This window comes from Carcharhinus amblyrhynchos, chromosome 6, assembly GCF_965287045.1.
Source record: "Carcharhinus amblyrhynchos chromosome 6, sCarAmb.v2.hapA, whole genome shotgun sequence".
Taxonomy (NCBI): Eukaryota; Metazoa; Chordata; class Chondrichthyes; order Carcharhiniformes; family Carcharhinidae; genus Carcharhinus; species Carcharhinus amblyrhynchos.
In genome coordinates, this window is record NC_137329.1 from 19,053,656 (window position 1) to 19,078,322 (window position 24,667).

The 24,667-nt window shown below is 42.8% G+C and overlaps 1 protein-coding gene across 3 annotated transcripts in view; it reads right to left on the reverse strand.

The window, feature by feature from the left end:
* Positions 1-18,848, reverse strand: part of LOC145343726 (uncharacterized) — an 85,750-nt gene extending 66,902 nt beyond the window's left edge. For all 3 annotated transcript variants that reach the window (XM_080189972.1, XM_080189971.1, XM_080189970.1), the window contains exon 1: positions 18,599-18,848. In XM_080189972.1, coding sequence (XP_080046098.1) covers positions 18,599-18,736 — 138 coding nt within the window. In that variant the 5' untranslated portion in view covers positions 18,737-18,848. The remainder of the gene's footprint in view (positions 1-18,598) is intronic.
* Between the last annotated feature and the right edge of the window lie 5,819 nt (positions 18,849-24,667).

The window sequence follows — 24,667 nt, forward strand, 5'->3', positions numbered from 1 at the left end:
CTATATCACACATGCCAGTTCATGTCAGAGTTTTATCTTCAATCATAACTCCAGTATTTTAAATATGTAAAATTAAAATATCACAGCTACCCTCCATGCCAAGTGAGATGTGAAAGACACCAAATGAATGTCAGTGGCACCATCTGTTATAATCTATGCTGCCAAGAAACTGAAAAGCTTGCCAAAGCACAGGTTTTGTCATAAAGCCTCCACTTGACACCATAGTCATATCAAAAGCCAGAGTAGGAACAAAGAAACAAAACTCCCATAATCAATCCTAGAACAGCCATTTAATTCAGTCTTGATGTACAAACACTCCTAAGAAGCAGTGACTGAACTAAGAGCTTAATATTGAAGCTCTTGGGAATTGCTTTCCTATAGAAAGTGCTTTTCCTGTGTATTCCAATGACAAATTAGCATCTTTTAAATGCATGCAGTTTTCTTCCCGTACAAACACAAGTTCAACTTGACAGCCTTCTGGCCTCAATGTTGAGTTTAGCAATTTTAGACCATAACCTCCAATTTCCACCCTTTTTCTTTGCAGGTTTGTTTCTCTCTTATTTTTCCGACTTTGCTATCAGATGGAGACTTTCAGGATCTTGCCATTCACACCATGGGCTGCACAGTGGCAAGCATTACTGTCGCTCAGCGCCAGGGACCCAGGTTTAATTCCAGGCTTGGGTCAGTAGTGTGTGAGGAGTCTGCATGTTTTTCCCATGTCTGCGTGGGTTTCTTCCAGATTCTCTGGTCTCCCCCCATAAGTCCGAAAGACATACTGGTTACATGCTAAATCTTCCCTCAGTATATCTGAACTGGTGCCTGAGTGTGATGTTAGGGGATTTCCACAGTAACGTCATTGCAGTACTAACGTAAGCCTACCTGTGGCACTAATAATCTTTGAAAAACTTTTTCTCAGCTGCTCTTTTCTTTACTTGTCAGTTTACTGCTCTCTTTGGTATGGTATCATGAAACCCGTTGTCATTTAACCTCTCCTGCCCTCCACTCCATCAAAGAAGTTTCCCTTTTGCTCTTATTCCCACCATCCTCCCTTCTCACCTGCTCAAAATCTATTTAAACTTTGCCCAGTTTTGATTAATGTTCACAGGCCCGAAATATTTACATTTTTCTCTGTCCAGAGAGATTCTGCTGGCTACAGAGCATTTCCAGCATTTTCTGCTTTTATTTTAGATTTCCAACATTCTCAATGTTTTGTATTAGGATTTAGACAACTTGACATTAAACATAGCACTAAAATACAATTATCCCATTCTGTAAAAAAAAATTGAGTGAAAATGTCCATAACCAATTATTCTGATAGTAACTTCAGTTGGTATCAGTTTTAGCGACCTATCATAATTTTGCTTCTCGCTCAGATTCCAAAAGTGAAGACTACATCTTTCTCACAGACTGGCCCTTTCACATTTCAAATGTTGGATGGGTTACTGTCATCCATTCCTACTAGCACAGTTCAAATATTTTTCTTTAATTTTTAAAAAATTAACTACAATTGTTGTAATGATGCAATATTGTGCAATTTCCTTCCTCTTCAGCTTTACAGTGTTTAATATGCTTTTAAGCCAAACCCCAACAGACCAAGAGTTTGTTTTAAAAAGATAGACATAACAGACGTGCACTTTTATTTTGGATCACTAATGACAGACCAGTACCTACAAAATCTTGACTAAGTATTATGTGGCGCAAAATCCCTTCAAAGTTTTAGCTTGGTAGGACAAAACTTAATAACTGTCCAGCTGGACACATATCCACAGTTAATGAAAACATTACACAGCCATTTCGCTTGAAAGATCACAACAACAACATTACAGTATTATAACCCACCTGTGGCTTCTGTTCACTCAAAACAGTCCCATAGAGAATACTGTCGTCATCTTTCGTCAAGCTCCTACTCGCGTGAACTACTTTCAAACACGTAGTCTCTCTCTCTCTCTCTATACTAGTGATTTATAAGCCTTGCAAGTAGCACCTGCATCATGCAAGTATAAACATATGCCATTCACCCCCCCCTCCTAATGTTTGTCAAACATTGTGATGACACAAAAGCACATTTAATCCTGACTGCTGCCATGTGCAGATACGGAATCTTAATCTGTGGATTCCAAATAAACACATATGCATGCATCCCCCTCAGCCCTTAAAACAGCACCAAGGCTCCAAATGGCAAGTGCGCCCAATTTCAAGCTATTTAAATTATTACTGGTTACAGGTTGTTTAGTTTAAAGTCAGAATTCTACAGGACTGAAAAAGGCTGTTAAAGAGCTAAGATTAGTCCAGCTCTCCTGCTCTTTGCTAATGGCCCCGCATTTTTTACTTTTTCAAATATATATCCAATTCTCTTTCTCCACCATTTCTGACAGCGAACTTTGGATCATAATTCATTGCAGTTTCTCATCTTCCCTCTCACACTTTGGTCAATTATCTTAAATCTCACAACCTATCCGCTTCATGAAAACAAGTTTCTCGTTTGCTTTTGCCAATATATCCAATGACTGTCACATTTCCTCATTGAAAGGTCACCCAGACTTGAAATGTTGGCTCTATTCTTTCTCAACAGATGCTGCATGACCCGCTAAGATTTTCCAGCATTTTCTGTTTTACATTAACCATGTCCTTTGTTTACCAAGGCCCCTACCACTGAAAACAATTTCTCCATATTCATCAAAAAGCTTTCATAATTTTGAACCTCTATCAGATTTCCCCTTAATCTTCTCTGCTTCAAGGAGAACAACCTTAGCTTCTTCAATTTCTTCAGATAAAGTCCCTCATGCTTGTACGGCTCTGGTAGAAGACTTCTGCACCCTCTCCAAGGCCTTAGTGACCTTCCTGGTGCCCAGAAATGAATACAACACCCAAACAGTATGCAATCAATGATTTTCAAAAATTTAGTGTATTGTACCTTAATTTTGTACTCCAAGGTTCTATTAATAAAACCAATGATTCCATATACTTTAATAGCTTTCTCAATTGGTCCTGTCACATGTGCATATACTCCCTCCACACCCCCAGGCTTTCATGCTCTTGGGCCCTTTGAAAATTGCATCATGGCACTGCTGCCTCGCAGTACCAGGGACCTGGGTTTAATTCCCAGCTTAGATGACTGTCTGTGTGGAGTCTGCATGTTCTCCCATGTGTGGGTTTCCTCCAGTTTCCTCCCACAGTTCAAAAGACATGCTGGTTAGGTGCACTGGTCATTCTGAATTCTCCCTCAGTGCATCCGAACAAATGCTGGAATGTGGCAGTTAGGGAATTTTCACAGTAACTTCATTTCAGTGTTAATGTAAGCCTACTTAAAAAATACAATTTATATTGCCTGTCCTAATATTGTACTCTTTGACTCAGTGTCACCTTTTGTGTTACTGTACTCCCGTGAAGCACTTTGGGTTATCTTTCTCCTTCAAAGGCACTGTATTTTGTTTTATGTGTTGAAGTGGAAAAAGATATAATACTAGATGTTAGGTTATTGGAAAACAGATTGGGCTAATTTCTGCTACATTCATCAGAGGGTTATCAAAGAAATGAGACCGATATTCATCTCACTTTCATCTGGGATTATTCCTATGGACTGACTGGAGACCCAAATAGTACTAATAGTCAGAAAAAGGTAAAAGCAAAATATTGTGGGACTTAATCATCAGAAATATTAACTTGCTTTGTTTCACCAAATATGCTACCTGACTTGCTGAGTGTCTCCAGCATTTTCAACAATTTAGTTATGTATCATTTCTAACATTCCAAATTCACCATTTCTTCTCAAAAAGAGCAACAAGTCACAAAACTTTTTAGCAAATTGCTGAAAGAGATCATGAGATAAAATATATGACTCCCATAACAGAGTAGGCATTATTACAAACTTTCAACATTAACCTCTAGAATGTCTTACCTTGACAAAGATAGTGGACGTACATAGCCCAGTTCACATCATATACTTGGAAATGCTAACAACATACAACAGGCCACTTTAAGAGAGCCCAGCGGAATTGGCAGGCAGATCTTGGGTGGATTAAGGAATGGTTTCGGTATTTTACTACTATTCTAGATGACAGAATTGGGGGAAAAATCTGCCAGATCATGAAGATCCAACATAGATGTGACAGGGAAATGGACAGCCACTTCGATGTTATACAAATACATTTCAATGAGTAGGGCCAAACATATATATCGTGCAGGGACTCCAAACCTGATTGTTGAGTCAAAATAAGACTCAAACATTAAACCTTTACAGACTCACCATTGCTTCTAGGCAAAAGAAGATTCAAACAGCAGTAGAATGTGCTGTTAGCACAATCCAATACAAAATATGCTACATGATCTTTTAATAGGCCCTAGGACACAGTGCTGAGTTTTGTGTACCACCCACCATGTGGGGCAGAGTTGCTGAAAAAGGCACAAAGAAGCTCCACTAGATTGACAGCTAACATTTTTAACATTTAATTACATAAACTTATTACTTTAGAAGACACTTTATGAATGCAAGTTGTTGTTGTAGTTTAAAAAAAAACCTACAAGTTATCACCGATAGGTTAGTCTCTTGGATCTGCTAATGCCAGAAAAGTTAAAAGTTCAGGGAGTGAGGTATTCAAGATAACAAAAGGCCCAGCTTTTGTCTGTGTGGAATTTATTTGGAGTTAGATAGGTCAGGGGGAACTAGGAGGCACGTGTATGAGTAACAAAGAATTAGGTTACATGTCAGAATTTTCTCATACAGAGGTAACTGCACTTTGGTAAAAGCTGTCAGTTTGTGCAGTGAATGTGGATTCATTACACAACAGGCCAAATAAAGCCGATCAATTTCCTAGTTGTGGGTAATACCATAATGTAGAAAGGATAGGCAGGGCTGCTGTTGTATTTCATGTGATGAAATACAATGAATTTGTTTTAAATGCCTTCACAAGTTGGGAACAATTTTTTTCTGAATTAGCAAGTAGTTCAAGAAAGCTTGCCTCTTCCAGAATAGGGAGGCTGCTGATGGGGATGACAAGGGTCACGACATTTACTTGCATCTTGTCCATAATTCTCCTATGGTACTAAAGTTGACAGATTGTCATGACAAATCCAACTGATCAGTAATGTTTTCAGTTAAGGGAACCCCTTCATCCTATCCAAATTGTCCCAGGAAAGATTTTTATCCACAATACATGTTTCAGTCAATAGGCCAGCTGCTCAAGTTTTAAAAAACTTTTTTAAAGAGAAGCCAGCGGGGATGAATATTAAATGTGGTCTTGCCAATGTCAACCATATCCTAAGAGTAAATACAAAAGAGGAGAAGCAAACTCACGCACCACAGAATATCCTTAATTATAGTGCAGTTTAATTTGAACTAGTAGTACTCCCTAACAGTACTATGGGTGTACTTATACCACATGGATTGCAGCAGTTCAAGAAGGCAGCTCACCAATACTATCTCAAGGGCAATGCTGGCCAAGTCAGATACACCCATATCCATCTCATGAATGAGTAATAAGAAGTACTGGGCACAAATATCCAGTCAAAATATCAGTTTAAAACGCTGACTATATTCTAAGTGCCTCATTAAGAGCATTTAAGTTAAGAACTTCAAATGTTATATAATAAAAATACACAAAACAGAATTAAACATACAATCCAAACCCAAAGGTCATATATTTAAAAGCCTTTTGAACTTTGTTCTTCTAGCTTAGTCAGAAAACTACAACCACATGGAATTCGCCAGAGATCATTATCTTTAGATTGTATAAAAGTGTTATGATACATTAGACCATACATCATTCTCCATGATGACACTTTAACTGTTGCGCCACAGCAGTTTCAGGACAGCTAAAATGTAGAGCACATACCGCCAATACAGACATGAAGATCAACTAAAGATCCCCCAAAAAAAGGAGTTTACAGAAGAGAAGCCTTCCTAGTGCATGGGAGTGTTGGGGATCAGGGTCAAACATTGGTGTAGGAATGGTTACTGCTAAACTCCAGTTGAAAGCTGAATCTGTTGCTGATTGAAGGGTTGTTCAGTTGAAATGTGAACGGGTTATCTTATACATGTATGACTGCATCCAGTAAATTCTAATTCTGTTTTAAGATGCTTTAAAAACTCATTGCAAGAATCTTAATAAGGAGAAAGCAACTGAGAGATGACGATAAAGTAGGAATAAAAATTCCATCCAAATTAATCGGAGATGACATGCGAGATTGCCTTGTGGTCGACTCCAGTGAGCTCAATTAGTTACAAAGCACAAAAGCTGCTGCAAGGAGTGTGACATATTAGGCATATTTTCCCTAAGACATAGCCAAAACATCCTTCCCATTAAATATTCCATTTATTGTAAAATAGTGTCAAACGGCCTCAGTAGCCACACCAGCAAAGTTTGAACTTATTTACATACATCAGCTGAGCACAAATATAAATCACAGTCACAACTGGAACATTTAGCAAGACTATCCATGAACAAAAGTTGCCAGAGTCTCTTAATTGATGTTTCAGCAAATAAATGATGTGGAGATGCTGGCATTGGACTGGGGTAAACACAGTAAGAAGTCTCACAAGACCAGCTTAAAGTCCAACAGGTTTATTTGGTAGCAAAAGCCACTAGCTTTCAGAGTGCTGCTCCTTCATCAGGTGAGTGGGATTTCAATTCACAGACTGGGCATATAAAGACACAAACTCAATTTACAAAATAATGGCTGGAATGCGAGTCTTTACAAGTAATCAAGTCTTAAAGATACAGACAATGTGAGCGGACAGAGGTTTAAGCACAGGTTAGAGATGTGAATTGTTTCCAGCCAGGACAGTGAGAACACCATCCACCAGGTACATACACTTGCAACTCGGCCAATGTTACCTGACACGCTGCAGGAAAGGATGTCCCAAGGCATAGTACACTGGGGAGACCATGCAGACACAATGACAGTGGATGAACGAACACTGCTCGATAATTACCAGGGAAGAGTGTTCTCTTCCAGTTGGGAAACACTTCAGTGGTCAGGGACATTTGGTCTCTGATCTTCGGGTAAGCATTCTCCAAGGCAGCCTTCACGACTTACGACAACGCAGTGTCACTCAGCAGAGACTAATAGCCAAGTTCCGCACACGAGGACGGCCTCGACTGGGATCTGGGGTTCACGTCACACTATCTGTAACCTGTGCCTGGGCTTGCAAAGTCTCACTAACTATCCTGGCTGGAGACAACACACATCTCTTTAACCTGTGCTTAACCCTCTCTCCACTCACATTGTCTGTACCTTTAAGACTTGATTACCTGTAAAGACGTGCAATCCAACCATTATTTTGTAAATTGATGGCATGTCTTTATATGCCCTGTTTGTGAACTGAAATCCCACTCATTTGATGAAGGAGCAGAGCTCCAAAAGCTAGTGGCTTTTGCTACCAAATAAACCTCTTGGGATTTTAAAATGGTGTTGTGAGCCTTCTTACTCAACAAATAAAGCCAGGGTTTGGTATACAGTCCCAATAGCAATTAACAAGCTCACCAAGGATTTACGCAATATCAGACATTAAACAGGTGCATTAGGTGGTGCAAATGTTCCATTCTCTTTTTTCTTAGTCTTACATGGGACGTGAGCATCACTGGCAAGGCCGAGTGTGGTTGCTCATCCCTGATAATACAATTTACCGCGTAAAATGCAGGATGCCTGGCTGAGTGCCAAGGCAGATGAAATACAGGGATACACGGATAGAAACGACTTGAAACAGTTCTATGAAGCCCTCAACACTCTATTTCTCGGGAGCTCCCCGCCTCCTGAGTTCAGATGGTACAACTCTCATTACAGAGAAGGCTCAGATCCTGCAGAGATGGGCTGAACACTTTGAAGCCATCCTCAACCGACTGTCATCTATTAACAATGAGGCAATAGATAGGATTCCCCAGGTTGATATCAACAACGCCATGGGTGACCCACCAGTAGTAGCCAAAGTCACGAAAGCTGTCAGCCAGCTATTCAGTGGCAAAGCCCCAGGGGCAGATGCCATACCTGCAGAGATCTATAAAGCTGCCGGTCCTGCACTTAACGAGAAGCTCACCGAGTTGTTCCAGTCCCTCTGGAAGCAAGGATCCATTCCTCAGGAACTTAAAGATGCTTCCATCGTACACCTCTACAAGAGGAAGGGCAATCGGCAAGTGTGCGACAACCACCGAGGAATCTCGCTGCTCTCCATCACAGGAAAAACCCTCGCAAGAGTCCTGCTAAATTGTCTGGTCACTCATGTGAAGCTGGGCCTGCTTCCAGAGTCACGGTGTGGCCTCCGCAAAGGTTGTGGGACTACTGACATGATTTCTGCTGCGTGCAACTTCAGGAGAAGTGTCAGGAGCAGAATCGCAAGCTCTACGCAGCCTTTGTTGACCTCGCAAAAGCCTTCGACACTAAGCCGAAAAGGCCTGTGGAGGATCATGTCAAAGTTCAGTGCCCCCCCCCCCCCCCCCAAATTCATTCAGATGGTATGCCAGTTCCATGATGGCCAGAGTACTGGATGGCAGAGAATCCTCTAAGGCATTCCCAGTCACCAATGGTGTCAAACAGGGCTATGTGCTCGCACCCACACTGTTGAGCATGATGTTTACTGCCATGCTGAATGATGCCTTCCAGGACAGCTCTTCAACCTGAGGAGACTTCAAGCTATTACCAAAGTGAAAGAGACTGTTCTGAGAGATTTCCTCTTTGCCGATGACTGTGCCCTGTATGCTGGCTCAGAGCCAGAGATGCAAGTCAGTATGGATAAATTTTCCACAGCTTGTGACAACTTTGGACTCACCATCAACATTAAAAAAAACAGAAGTCATGCACCAGCCTGCTCCTCATGCACCGTACACAGAATCCATAATCACAATCAAAGGGCAGAAACTACAGGCAGTGGACCAGTTCACTTATCTTGGCAGCACCCTCTCCCAAGCTGTGACTATTGATACAGATGTTAACTGCAGAATAGCAAAGGCAAGTTCTGCTTTCGGTAGACTGCGCTCCACTGTATGGGAACGTCGAGGAATCAGCCCAGCAACAAAACTGAAGGTCTACTGCACCGCGGTACTCAATACCCTCCTGTATGCCTGTGAAACATGGACTGTGTGTCGAAGGCATGCAAGACAACTCAATCATTTCCACGTGACTTGTCTTCGCAGAATGTTACGCATCCGATGGCAAAACAAAGTACCAGACACTGAAGTTCTCTCTAGAGCAAGTCTACCATCAGTTCACACACTGCTGATGAGAGCGCAGACCCAGTGGGCAGGTCATGTCATCCGTATGTCAGAAGAGGGCATACCCAAGCAGCTCTTTTTTGGGAAAACCCTGCTGGAAGACGCTCGCACGGAGGGCAGAAGAAACGTTTCAAAGACACACTCAGGGCCTCCCTGAAGTCACCTGACATTGACATGACCACCTGGGAAACACTGGCACCAAACCACCCTACCTGGCGCTGTCTCATCCACAAAGGCTGTCAAGCTCACGAAGTAAGGTGTATTGCTGAAGCACAACTTAAGCGAGAGCTGCGCAAGTCCAGAGCCACCAGTGCAGCAACTACAGTATCTACACAAGTTTGTCCAACATGTGCCAGGGCATTCCATGCCCGAATCAGCCTGATCAGTCATCTTCGGACACACCGAAACCGGCCTCAGAACAATGGTGTCAAGGTCCTCATCGATGACGATGTACGAACAACAACACGGGATGTGAGCATCACTGGCAAGGCCAAGAGTGGTTGCTCATCCCTGATAATACAATTTGTCAGCCAACTTCGCGGGCAAAGTACTGGTTTTATGAAAAACCAGAAACAAAACTGAGCAGCATGGCATGCATCTGGGATTGAAACTGCACTGTTATCAAAATTAACAAAACATAGAACAAGCAATGACTGTGGGTAATTCACAAGGCTCCAGAAGGATATATTAATCAAAGCGTTGAAATGGAAATAAAAATGGCTGGGCATGTCCTCAAGGCTGTGACATTGTTTTTCCAGATTCCAGAGATTTTACTTCCACTAGCCCATCCAGAAGTCCATTTCAAAATGTTAACGATTCTATAATCCTATTTTCTCAATCACTCCTACTACTTTCAACCTGTGGCTCCTTGTCCTAACATTCATGGCTTAGTTCTATGACATTTTCTGAATTTATCCTTTTTTATACTTGTTATGACCTGTCTCCCTCCATGAAGTTAACCCTTGGACACATGAAGGACTGAAAAGCCTCACTCTCTGACTTCATAATTTATCCACTGCCTTGAGGGACCAGCCACATGGACTGTATCTGAACTATGTCCAGGACCTGAATATCCAACCTGTGTCTCAGCGACTAGACTGACAACAGTGCAGTCAGTCCACATTTGTGAATGCAATTCATGTGAGTCACATGACAGTTAGTCTAATAGCTGAGGTGAAATCTCACTATCTTCCCACTAGTCAAAATTAAACTGTTAAAAATCAACTGAAATAGCAAACATTAAAACATATTCATTAACACTGAAACAGCATTAAAACATATTCCTGTCTCCAGATCATTTTTCAAACATCAATATTTAGTACTTATTCATTTATTTTAAAATATTATAAAGTTGAGCCAAAAAGTGACTTAGTAAACTGACAAAATGGGCTCACTGCAGTGGCAGCCTGTTGAACTTCCAGAAACCATTTTATCAAGTGAGGAAAAATGACTCGAACAATACTCAAAAGGAAAGCCTTGCTTGCAAGCAGTAATTGAATGACTGTACAAAATGCAAACAGCTAGTCCAAAGGCCTGATAAAGTCAGACCACTTCTAACACTAAGTGGAACCTTCATTATTGTCTATGGAAGCTATCACCATTTGCCTGATATGGGCCGCTGCCTAGGGTAAGCATGAACCAGTGTTAGCGATAGATGTTGTACGTGAAATGCAGTCAGATCAGAGCATTGTACATAATAAATACTGGATCCTCGGATTTTTATCCTAATGATTTGGCTAGAATTCAACACATTGCAGCACACATCAAAATTCCCAAATCTTCTTTCTTTCAACCGTACCCCAACCATGTTGATACCATTTAGGCAGTTTTATAATTGTGTTTATATTGCTTTTTTTTCTTCCCTTAAGACATACTTTGGATTTGTCATCAAATTTGACCTGCCATTGCTTTGTCCTCTTATGTATTTGGTCTACTCATTTTGCTATTTTGGCGCTGTCTCAGAGTCAACCTTCTCTAGTTTAGCAGAATTTAAAAACTTCACCACCCAAGTGTCCAATTCCATATCATGGGTGCAACACAGAAACAGAAAGGATCTCAACACTAACCTGGGGTCACACCATTTAAATCTGCTCATACCCTGACTGAATCATCCTAGTTAACAATCTCTTTTTGGCTCTAACCAGGTCTGTGTTCTCAAGTTTTACCTTCGCCTTCTGCCTTAAGCTTAACAGTAACCTACTATTGCCAAACGCATCTTGGAAGTCGAGGCAAATAACATCACAGGTTTTTGTTTAAAAAGTCCATCGAAATGTCTCTTCCTCAAAAAAGCCATAAGATATACCGTGCAAAGTCTAAACACATTCTAACTGCTGTTTCATAAGTAGTTATTGTACTACTCAACTTCCAACCAGATAACCAGTTGAGCTGCTTGGCATCTTCACAGATCTGTGAATTAGGTGGATTGGTCATGCTAAATTGCCCCTTAAATAGGTGCGGTTACAGGGATAGGACCTGGCTGGGTTTATTGTCAGTGTAGGCTCATGGGCCAAATGGCCTTCTTTTGCACTGTTTGGAAATGGGCTTAATATGGCACCACATTAAGTCCACTTCCAATCCACTCGGATCTTTGCAATGCTCGTCAACAGCCTCACAATACAAATTTCTCTGAAATCTATTCTCAAGTCACAATATTTGGGGGTGGAACGGTGGCACAGTGGTTAGCACTACTGCCTCACAGCACCAGGGACCCTGGTTCGATTCCCACCTTGGGTCACTGTCTGCGTGGAGTTTGCACATTCTCCTTGTGTCTGCATGGGTTTCCTCCCACAGTCCAAAGATGCGTGGGTTAGGCGGATTGGCCATGCTAACTTGCCCCTTAGTGTCAGGGGAACTTGCTATTCCATAAGATTCTATAAGAACATAAAAATTAGGAGTAGGCCATTCTGTCCCCCAAGTATTACCATACAACTTAGAGGCTTGCATCTCTCCTGACTGCCTGTTTATATTAAAGTATGCATTCACCCTGCATATTCCACATTATACTTCTAAAAGATTTGTCCAAGCACATTTCTGAAGCTAGCCATTTTGAAGTTCTGCATTGGATTCTAGTTCTCTGTATTTCTGAAGCTCCGACAATGTCAAACTTGATTATTCTGCCGTTCACTATCCTGATCAGACATGTGCTTGTCAGGCAGTGATGGGGGTAGGAACCCTAATATATTTTCTCCCAAAGAGCTCAACTGCTAGCTGTCTCTCCCTGGCGAGTATAGCTTCTCATGATGTTGCAGCACAGACTAGAAATAATGTGGTCAATTAATTGGAAGAGTGGCTAGAGTGGCTTTTTACTGAGCGTGGTATTTATTTTCATAGCCTTGCATTGAACATTTTGTATGGAGATGGGCTACTGCTTTTATGCAGAAGCAAGGGCTTATAACAACCAGCCTACTTTAAATTATAGTATCAGAAACATTTTATGAAACTTGAATGAAGATAATTGTCCATCTTCCTTTATCCTACTGGAGAAGAAAACATTAAATTGTGGGTGATAGTCAACATTTTGGAAATGATTCAAGTCAGAAGAATGAAACCCACAATCAGTTTAAAATGCTTGGGTTATTTACTTTAAATATATGCGCATATTCCAGGCTGTTTGATGCAAATAATGAAAGGATTAAACTATGCTCGTATTAACAATTATTTCTAGATTAGATATTGGGCAGTTTTCAGAGAATAACAGAGCTATGGAGCCATTGTCTTTCCGTGTGGAGTGCGCTAATCTGGTGCATTTTTCCAAAGGAGAGCTGGACTAGTTCCTAGCTGGGACAGAGCTCAATGGAATAAGAGGCAGATGAATTATCATTCTCCACGAAAATTGTCTAAGGCTGAAAAAGATGTTTCTCAAACTTTGAGCCTGAGACAAGCTTCTGACCATATCTTTGTTCCATCATGAAAACCATCAACATTGCCCAAATCCACATTCTCTCAGCTCATGTTGTTGACATCTTCACGTATGCCTTAGTTACCTTGACTACTCCTGCCTTCCATTCAACACTCTACCTTCCTTAAACAGGAGATCATCCAAAACTCCAGTCTGTCCAAATTCATGGCAAGTCCATGGCATCTATTACCCTGTGCTTGTTGACCTATAATAACCTCCAGTTAAGAAACAGCTTGATTTTATTATTCTCAAGCCCTTGCAGTCTTAACCTTCCCACTGTTCAAATTCTTCCTGCCATACAATCCTCCAAGATATCAATGCTCTTCCAACTCTGGCCTCTTGAGCATCCGCAATTTTAATTAGTCCACCACTAATGACCATTCCTTGAACCATCAAGGTACCAAGCGCTGGCATTCTCCCCCTATACTTCTCCACCTTTCTACCTCTCTTTCCTCCTTAAGATCAACATCTTTGGGCATCTATCCTCATTTCTTTTCACTTGTCCCAGTATCCAAATTTGTCTAAACATGCTCCTGTGAAATGCTGACTGCAAAATTTCACAGCACTCAAGATGCTGGATTTTTTTTAAATTCAAAAATGCTAATTATGGTCAATGCCCTTCTGAACTAGTTCAACCAACACCTCCCCCACCCCAACTTGGCTGTGAGATGTTTCATCTTTTTTTCCCTCTTGCAGGAAATTGCATTATGCTGGTGTACGTGGGTGTTGTAAATCACAGCACTTAATGTATTGTGACTTGTGTGAGGCAGTCTGTGAACTGGTGATTTTGCCTCTACATCATTTTTAGTGTTCATACAGTGGATCAAGTCTCTCAAGAACAGCATGGATTATCAGTGCCTATCATATAATGTGCTTTAACTCTAAACTACAAAAGAGAACTCCCCATTGCAATTAAGAACAGATCAGCCATGATCTTACTGAATGGCGGGGCAGGCTCGAAGGGCTAGATGGCCTACTCCTGCTCCTATTTCTTATGTTCTTATGTAACAATCCTTATCAAGATATATTTACACTTAGCACTGCAGTCCTACCAAAATCTGGATACATGTACTTCAACCCAAGTTCACATAGGTCATTTACTGCTGGAAGACACTGGCAAAATTTATGGCAGTATTATGAGTTGAATCCTAATCTAATTCCAGAGGTTAAGATGCTCTAGCCTATTCATTTTGACATTTCATAATTAAAATTATTAATGCAAACGTATCAGTGCACTTTAATTTTTGTATTCATTCATGGGATGTTGGCGTCACTGGCTAGACTGACGTTTTATTACTCCTCCGTAACTGCCCTTGAGAAAGTGTTTGTAAGCTGCTTTCTTGAACAACTGCAGTCCATGTGTACATCCACAGTGGTGTTTCAGGAGGGAACTCCAAGATTTTGGCTCATCTACCGTGGAGAAAGGGCAACATAATTCCAAGTCAGGTTGACAAGTGGCTTGGAGAGGAACTTCTATGTGGTGGTTTCGCAACGTCGTCTGCCCTTGCTCTTCGAGATGGCAGTGGAAATGGATGGAGTGCCTGCATGCATCATGTAGGTGGTACACATTACGGCTACTATGCGCCAGTGGTGAAGGAAATGAATGTTTACAGTTGGTGTGCCAATCAAGCAGGCTGCTTTTTCCAGATGGTGTCAAGCTTCTTGAATACTGTTGAAGTGGCACTTACCAAGCAAGTGGAGAGTATTCCATCACACTCATGCCTTGCAGTTGGTGGAAAGGCTTTGGGCAGTCATGAATGGAGTTACTTGGTACAAGATTCCTAGTCTCCAATCTGCTCTTGTAGCCACTGTGCTGATGTGGTTAATCCAGTTCAGTTTCTGCTTAATGGTGTTAGATGTTGGATAGTTTCAGGAATGGTCATGCCACTGAATGTCAAAGGGTAATGGTTAGAAACTCTCTTGATCGAAGCTATCATTGTCTGGCATTTGTGTGGGACAAATGTTACTTGCCACACAAATTGCAGGCCTCCATATTTGAAAGAGTTTCTTTAGAATAAAAATTCCAAAAGGAAATACTGCAATTATGTAATTTCCTCTTTAGAAGTGACCTTCCTTAAGATTTCTCTTAACATCTACAGAGAAACAATTACTGTACAGGAATGAGTCAGCGAACAAGTGAATCAGCAATAAGAGTAATGGTGAAGAAGTCTGGCATCACTTGGCAAGAAAGTGGCAAAGAGCTGGAAGAACAAATTTGATTTGTGCTATAGCACTGTGGTGCAAGTCTCAGTCCAGTGACCTGGGTCAAAAATCATGCGGGACCGAGGGGATGCAGCACTATCTGAGATACTATCTTTTGGATGAGAAGTTAAATTGAGGCCCCATTTGTCTCTCAGATGGACACAAAAGATGGCACAATTTTGAACAGTGGGGAAGTTTCTCCCCAACATTTTTTTAAAATTCATTTGTGGATCAGGGGCATCACTGACTGGCCACAACTTATTGCCTTCACCAGTTGTCCGAGAGCAGTTGAGAGTCAAACACACATTACTGCGTTGAGTCACATGTAGGCCAATCCAGGTAAAGCTGGCAGATTTCCTTCCCAAAAGGATGTTAATGAACTACTAGATGGGTTTTTTCCAACAACTGACACATGATCATCAGTAGATTCCTAATTCCAGATTTTTTTTTAAAATTGAATTCAAATTCCACCATCTGCCGTGGTGGGATTTGAATCCGGGTCGCCAGAACATTAGCTGAGTATCTGGATTAATAGTCTAGTGATAATACCACTAGGTCATCATCACATTTGATGCTTTGGGCAATATTTACCCTTCAACGAATGTTGTGAAAATACAGATTATCCAGTCAGTCAGATCTTGCCGTGTAGAACTCAGCTACCAGGTTTCCGACGTTACATTAGTGACTACACTCATCAAATGTGCTACGTGCATGCAAATCCTTTTTCTATTTAAAAGGAACCTAACAGCATTGTAACAAACGTTTCGTTATAGACATGACAGCACCAGAAGAAAATGGTTTACAATCTGCACTGTGATACCCATCTCAGGGAACACATCAAGGTTGATTTCATTTGGAATAAAAACTTTTTTTTAAGTCAGCAGTACATGTTAAGGGATGTGGAAGCTCAAACCATTATGTGCTATTCATTCCATCCTCAAAAGTTTTTTTACGTTAAGTAATTTCTTCCTATTTCCCGTCTAATTATTCAGCTTTCTCCTTTAAATTTGGAATCCAATGTCATGCTGAATGCAACACATTGGGAATAGAACGTTAAGCAGGTTCTAGGTCAAGGCCCACAAAACAGCAATTTTCGTAGCCACATACGTCTCGAAGACTTCACAGCAACACTTGCTTAAAAGGAAACATTACTACGTCGTCACTACCTCTGCTGGTTCAAGGTAGCTTTCACCATTTCCCACAGCTCGCCTACACAGCATTATGAAACAAATAACGTCATGCTCTAGATTAAGAGGAGATGAGTCACTAAGCCTCAAGTGTCAAACAAAAATAACTAAAAGGAACAAGCGCGACAAACTGCATAGAGTGCTTTTTTACATGCAAGTTATACAATTCATAAAGGCTCATTTATATTGTCTAAACGTGACACTAACTACTACACCAATTATGGCTGGTACACTCTACTGAGGCTCTGTCTGTCCCTTAGGTACATGCAATGGATCCCATATCACTACTGGGGAGCTATTCGTGATGCCTTAGCTAATATTTATTCTTCAAACGACATCAAACAAAAAATCTGGTCACTGCCACATTGCTGTTTGTGGGACCTTGCTGCACGCAAATTGCAGATAGGTACACTTCAAAATGTATTGACTATGAAGCAATTTTGAGACATCTGACACATGAAAAGCGCAATATAAATGCAAGATCCTTTTTTTCTAAATCAATACTGAAGCTTTAAATAGAAATATAAATAGACTTGAAACAGAGCAGTTTAAAGCCTCTTGGGTCATGGCTTGGCCCACTTAGATTATTCAAACTAATCGAGTTTCACAGTATCAAGCTGGCACTGAAATTACTTTTGAGGAAGAATAAATCAGAAATGAGTAGTTGGGACAACAATGAAACCTGCACACTCAAGGAAGAGAGGCAATGATTAAACCCAAGCTTAAAGTGTGAACAGAATGATAACTAAGCCAAAACACAAGGAGAAAATAATAATCAAACAGAAACCAATTTGGGGGGGGTGCTGCTGGGCTTGGATGGTAGGGGAACAGGAACTGAAAAGATGGGTTTTGGGAGGAGACAAAGGAGTTTGGTTATGGCAGGGAGTGGGAGAGAAGAGTTTTTTCTTGCGGGGGGGGTGGGGGAAGAACACAGAGATAAAATGGGTTTGGGAGGGCGTGAAGGAGGAGAATTGGGGTTTCAAGTGGTTCTTGGGGGAGGGAGGAAAAGCTGTTTTTTTGGGGGAGACGGAAGACGGGGAGAAGAGAAGGCAGGTTTGAGACTGAAGGAGAGGGAAAGAGTTGGGAATGTGGTGGCAGAGAGCAGGATTTTTTTGAGGGGGTGGACGCCTCTTGTCTTGGGGGACAGATGGGGGCAGGAGAGGAAAAGCTGAGCTTTAGGACATGCAGTGGGAGAAGAGGCCAGTTTTTTTTATAGTGGGAGGAAAATCAGGACTTGGGGATGGGGTGATGCAGGGAAGCCAGGTATTTGGGGGAGGGGACGGTGGCGGGGAGTCAGGTTTTGAAGGGGGCGGGTGGGGGGGGGAGTCAGGTTTTGAAGGGGGCGGGTGGGGGGGGGAGTCAGGTTTTGAAGGGGGCGGGTGGGGGGGGGAGTCAGGTTTTGAAGGGGGCGGGTGGGGGGGGGAGTCAGGTTTTGAAGGGGGCGGGTGGGGGGGGAGTCAGGTTTTGAAGGGGGCGGGTGGGGGGGAGTCAGGTTTTGAAGGGGGCGGGTGGGGGGGGGAGTCAGGTTTTGAAGGGGGCGGGTGGGGGGGGGAGTCAGGTTTTGAAGGGGGCGGGTGGGGGGGGGAGTCAGGTTTTGAAGGGGGCGGGTGGGGGGGGGAGTCAGGTTTTGAAGGGGGCGGGTGGGGGGGGGAGTCAGGTTTTGAAGGGGGCGGGTGGGGGGAGGGGAGTCAGGTTTTGAAGGGGGCGGGTGGGGGAAGGAGGGGGGTGGGGGAAGGAGGGGGGTGGGGGGGAGTCAGGTTTTGAAGGGGGGATGTGGGGGGGGGGAGTCAGGTTTTGAAGGGGGGGAGCCAGGTTTTGAAGGGGGGTGTAGGGTGGAGCCAGGTTTTGAAGGGGGGGGTGTGTGGGGGGGAGCCAGGTTTTGAAGAGGGTGGGGGGGGGGGGGGGAGGAGGTGGTAGTGGGGGGGGGGGGGGGAGGTGAGCCAGGTTTTTGGGGGGGGGGGGGGAGGTGAGCCAGGTTTTTGGGGGGGGGGGTTGGGGTGAGGGGAACGGGGTGAGGGGAACCAGGTTCGGGGGTGGGGGTGGGGGTGGGGGGGGGCGAAGCTGTATCTCTCCTTTCCCCCGCGGCCTCGGTGAGGAGTCTCCCTTACCTCGATCTCGAAGTCGGGCAGCGCGAAGGCGGCCCGGAACAAGGAGCAGAAGTGAGCGATGGCCGGCACCTCCCACCAGGAGCGCAGCTTGTCCACCGACACCCGGCCTCGCCACCTCACACAGCCCGGCTGCGCCATAGAGCCGCCGCTCCCATCCGGCCCGGGACTCGCCGGCCCGGCCGCACCAAACACAGGTCCGCCCCGCTTCCTCCCGGTGACTCCGCTCGGTTCCCTCTCGCTGCCGGCGGTGCCCCCCACCGCCCCTCTGCCCGGTGTCCGGTTCTGCCCGCCGCTGCTGGTGGTCCCGCTCTGCCCCCGGGGGTCCGCTCCCTCCGCCGCGCGCCTCTCACTGACTGTGACTAACAGCCTGACCGGCCCGCGCCGCGCCGACCCTACCACCGCCGCCCAGCGTAGGGAGGGGGGAAATAGCAGGACTAACCTCCACTAAAAACAGCAGAGAGACAAACAAAACGCATCTATCTGCACCAACCCAGATAAAAGTTACTCAAAAATACATCGATCCAGTGATTGAAATCCTTCAGTGACTTATGGATATCCATATATCACAGCCTCAGCCAATCATACTCCCCCCTTTACAGGTGAGACGTTGGTAGGTGCCGGGGAACCGGAAGACGGCCCGTTACAATTGGAACGTTGAGCCGGCCGGCTCGTGGGACGTCTGCAGCTGAGCTGCTTCTTCGCTGCAGTGCTCTCTCCCCCACTTTAATTATTAGCTCCTTCAATGTACCAGCATGTGGATTGCGTGGTGGCACAGTGGTTAGCACTTGCTGTCTCACTGCTCAAAGGACTCGCGTTTGAGCCCCAGCTTGGGTCTCTGTGCAGAGTTTGCACTTTCTCTCTGTGGGTTTCCTACCACAGTCTGAAAGACGTGCTGGTTAGAACTAAGAAGCAGAAGTAGGCTATCTGGCTCACCATTACCCTTAATTCCTTTACTGATCAAAAATTTATCTATCCTTGCCTTAAAAACGTTCAATGAGGTTGCCTCCATTGCTTCACTGGGCATGGAATTCCACAGATTCACTTTGTGTTAACAGACAACTGTTTGTGTGAAGAAGTTCCTCTTCAACTCAGTCTGCTTCCCCCTTAGTTTGAGGCCATGCCCCCAGTTCTAGTCTCAACTGCCAATGGAAACAACTTTCCTGCTTCTATCTTATCCATTCCCTTCATGATCTTGTATGTTTCTATAAGACCTCCCCTCATTCTTCTGAATTCCAGTGAGTACAGCCTCAGTCTACTCAGTCTCTCCTCATAAGCCAACCCTCTCAACTCTGGAATAAACCTAGTGAATCTCTTCTGCACCCCCTCCAGTGCCAGTATATCCTTTCTCAAGTGAGGAGATCAAAACTGTAAATAGTAGTCCAGGTGTGGCCTCATCCGCACATTATACAGCTGCAACATAATATCACTGTTTTTAAACTCCCCCTAGCAATGAAGGACAAAATTCCATTTGCCTTCTTAATTACCTGCTGCGCCTGCAAACCAATTCCTTGTGATTCTTGCACAAGGATATCCAGGTCCCTCTGCACAGGAGCATGCTGCAATGTTTTACCATTTAAATAATACTCCATTTTGCTGTTATTCCTACCAAAATGGATGATCTCAATTTACCAACATTCTACTCCATGTGCCAGACCCTCGCCCACTCATTTAGACTATCTATATCCCTTTGCAGACATTCAGTGCCCTCTGCACACTTTGCTCTGCCACTCATCTTAGTGTCATCTGCGAATTTTGACTGACTACACTTGGTCCTCAACTCCAAATCATCTATGTAAATCGTAAACAATTGTCGTCCCAACATTGATCCCTGAGGCACACCACTCGTCACTGATCGCCAACCAGAAAAATATTCATTTACCCCCACTCTTTGCTTTCTGTTAGTTAACCAATCCTCTATCCATGCTAATATATTATCCATAACACCATGCACCTTTTATCTAATACAGCAGTCTTTGGTGCAGAACCTTGTCAAATACCTTTTAGAAATCCAGATACACCACATCTCCAGGTTCCCCATTGTCCACTGCACATGTAATGTTCTCAAAAATTCCACCAAATTAGTCAAACATGACCTGCCTTCATGAACCCATGCTGCATCTTACCAATGGGACAATTTATATCCAGATGTCTCGCTATTTCTTCCTTTCTCTACTACAGATGTTAAGCTAACCTGCCTTTCATCTATCTCCTTTTTTAAACAGTGGCATCACATTTACTGTTAAACAATCTGCGGGAACCACCCCAGAGTCTAGCGAATTTTGATAAATTACCACTAGTGCATTTGCTATTTCCCCTGCCATCTCTTTTAATACCCTGGGATTCCATCAGGGCCAGGAGGTTTCTCTACCTTTAGCCCCATTAGCTTGCCCAACACTACCTCTTTTGTGATAATGATAGTTTCTAGGTCCTCACCTACCATAGCCTCCTGTCATCAATTTTTGGCATGTTATTTGTATCTTCCACTGTGAAGTCCTACACAAAATACCAGCTATTTTCTCATTACCAGTTATTACATCCCCTTCTCATCCTCTAAAGGTCCAATGTTTACTTTAGCCACTCTTTTTCATTTTATATATTTGTAGAAACTTTTGTTATCTGTTTTTATATTCTGAACTAGTTTACTCTCATAGTGCATCTTACTTTTCTTTATAGCTTTTCTTGTGGCTTTCTGTTGACCTTTAAAGATTTCCCAGTCCTCTAGTTTCCCACTAATTTTTGCCACTTTGTATGCATCTTCAATTTGATACCCTCCTTTTTTTCCTTAGATATCCGTGACTGATTATCTTTTTCAGGATCCTTATCAGAAATTTAGCAAAACTCTCCCTCAGTGTACCCAAATAGGTGCCTGAGTGTGGTGACTAGGGGAATTTCACAGTCACTTTATTGCAGTGTAAGCCATACCTGTGACTAATAAATTAACTTTAAGATCTGTGTTGAAAGTTGTGTTGATCTCGCCCTGCTCCTCGTGGGACTTAAATAATTTTAAATTGTGAAATTGCAAACTACTTATTGTGTCCTGGGACGTTGAGAAGTTGGGCCATCTCCACATCACACGACAAATTTTATTTTAACTTTCAATCAGTTTTAGAATGTGAATTGCCTTACAAATGGGACTGTAAAATTAAGCATCATGCGAGTTAGGAGTAGGCCGCTTAAGCCTGCTCCATCATTCAATAAGATCATGATGGATATGTTTGTAACCTCAGCCCCACATTTCTGCCTACTCCCCCCACCATAACTATTCACTCTCTGACTTCTCAAGAGTCTATATAGCTCTGCCTTAAATATATTCAGAGTCCACCTTTTGAGGAAGAAAGTTCTAAAAGAGTCTCATGACCCTTTGAGAGGAAAAAATTCTCATCTTTGTCTTCAATGAGCAACCCCTTATTTTTAAACAGTGACCCCTAGTTCTAGATTCCTTGATGAGAGGAGACTTACTTAATTGTCTTGAAGCTTTCCAGTGGTACTGTCCCAGGGCTATGCTAAGCCATATCATTCTTGGAATGGTCATTGAAAGCAGTGTTACTTAGAATGCGTTCTAAGATCCCCTCCATGCCAACACTACAGTTAAGAAAGCCCACCAACGCCTCTAATTTTTCAGGAGGCCAGGGAAATGGCATGTCAGCTACGACTCTCACCAACAGACGCACCATAGAAAGCATTCTTTGTGGTTATTATCACAGCTTGGTATGTGTCCTGCTCTGCCCAAGACCGCAAGAAGCTACAAAGTGTCATGAATGAAGCCAAGTCCATTACGCAAACCAACCTCCCAACCATTGATTCTGTCTACACTTCCCGCCGCTTCAGAAAAGCAGCCAGCATAATTAGGACCCCACACACCCTGGATATACTCTCTTCCATCTTCTTCCATCAGGAAAAAGATACGAAAGTCTGAGGTCACGTACCAACTAACTCAAGAACAGCTTCTTCCCTGCTGCCATCACTAAGTTGATCTTTCTCTACACCCTAGCTATGACTGTAACACTATGTTGTGCACTCTCTCCTTTCCTTCTCTATGAATGGTATGCTTTGTCTGTATAGCGTGCAATACTTTTCACTGTATACTAATACATGTGACAATAATAAATCAACGCAAAAGTTACAAAGTTTTAGTAATCAAGAATTGTATTGGTGAGACAGATCAGAGTGGGACATTGGTGCTGGATTGAAAATGGTTTTGGAAAGATCTATGATTCTGAACGTAACAATCGAGACGTCCAATTAGATAGTGAGAAACCTAATAGAAAAATGACATGATACTTTTGTAATTAAAATATATACGCACATATAAACACATTTTTTATTCTTTCAAAGAATGTGGGCATTGCTGGTTAGATCAGCACCGTTATTGCCCATCTCTAATTGCCCGTGAGAAGGTGGTGGTAAGCCACCTTTTCAAACTGCTGCAGTCTGTATGGTGTAGGTACCCCCAGAGTGCTGTTTGGGAGGAAGTTGCAGGATTTTGATCCTGCAGCAGTGAAAGAACAGCAATATAGTTCTGAGTTTTAAGAGCAAAACAAAATCCCTCATGGGGAGATTAGCTGGTGCTGCAGTGTAGGGGTTAAACTAGCTTGCCATGTTTTTGGGAATCTGAGAGGTCACTCAAATTTGAAGGGCGTAAAGCTGGTAACAGGAAGTAGAAAAGAAGCAAAGAAAATTAAAAGACAGGGGAAACGAAGTTGAGCGTCAACTAGGCTGAGAATGTGGAACAATGTTACAAAGACAAAGTTAAGGGCACGCTACCTGAATGCATGCAGCATTTGTAACAAGGTAGATGGTAAAAGCACAAAAGTAAATGGGTCTGACCTAATTGCTATTACAGAAACATGAACATAGGGTGACTTAGACTGGGAATTGAATATTCTAATGTATTTGTCATTTAGGAAGCACAGATAAAAAGGAAAAGGAGGTGCTGTCAAGCTGATAATGAGGAATGGGATCGGTACATTATTACTAAGGGAGGATCTCAGATCGGAAGAAAAAATGTGAAATCTGGGTGGAGCTAAGAAATAGTAAGGAGCAGCAAATATTTGTTGGAGTTGTTTATACGCCACCAAATAGTAGTGGCTGTGTGGGATATGGTAATAATCAGGTGTTTAGAGAAGCGTGTGGCATGGGTAATACAATTGTCATAAGTGATTTCAATTGACACATAGGCTGGGTAAATCTAATTAACACTAATCTGTGGGGGATGAGGGTGGAATTTTACTGGCACGTCTGCCTGAGGTTCGTACAATCCCACCCGAGGCCAACAGAGAATGCTGTTCTCTGAACCTCGCCCATCCCTGGAATCGGGGCTGGCGTGCCAGTAAAATTCTGGCCTGAGTTTCTCTGAATGAAAATCAGCAAAAAAGATTAAAACAGACTGTAAAAGCTTCCATAAGGAAGAAAGTTAAAAGTAGTAAAAAGTAAAAGAAGTAAAAAGGAAAGGTTTGGCTTTGGCAAATGTTGGTCCATCATAGGTAGATTCAGGAGAACTCATAACAGGGGAAAGAGACATGGAAGAGAAGCTAAGTGATTACTTCATGTCTGTATTCATTAAGGAAGATACAATAAATCTCCCAGAATTAGAGATCCAAGGGATTAGGCAGAATAAGGAATTGAAGTCAATTAGCAAGAAGGGTATATTGGAGAAATTAATGTGACCAAGGGTTACCAAGTTCCCGGGACCTGAATGTCACAGTGTTGAAAGATGTAGCTATGGAGATAGCGGATGCATTACCATTCATCTTCCAAAATCGTATGGATTCTGGAATGGTTCCTGCCGATTGAGAGGTAGCAAATGTCACTTGACCATTTCAGAAGGGAGACCGAGAGAAAATAGAAAACTACAGACTCGGTAGCCTTACATCAGTAGTAGGGAAAATGCTGGAATCTGATATAAAGGATGTGGTAAATGCACTTTCAGATAATAATGATCTGATTTGGCATAGTCAACATGGATTTATGAATGAGAAATCATGCTTGAGAAACTTTTTGGAGTTTTTCAAGGATGTCACTAACAGAATTGATAAAGGGAGCCAGTGAATGTAACATAGCATTCTGCAC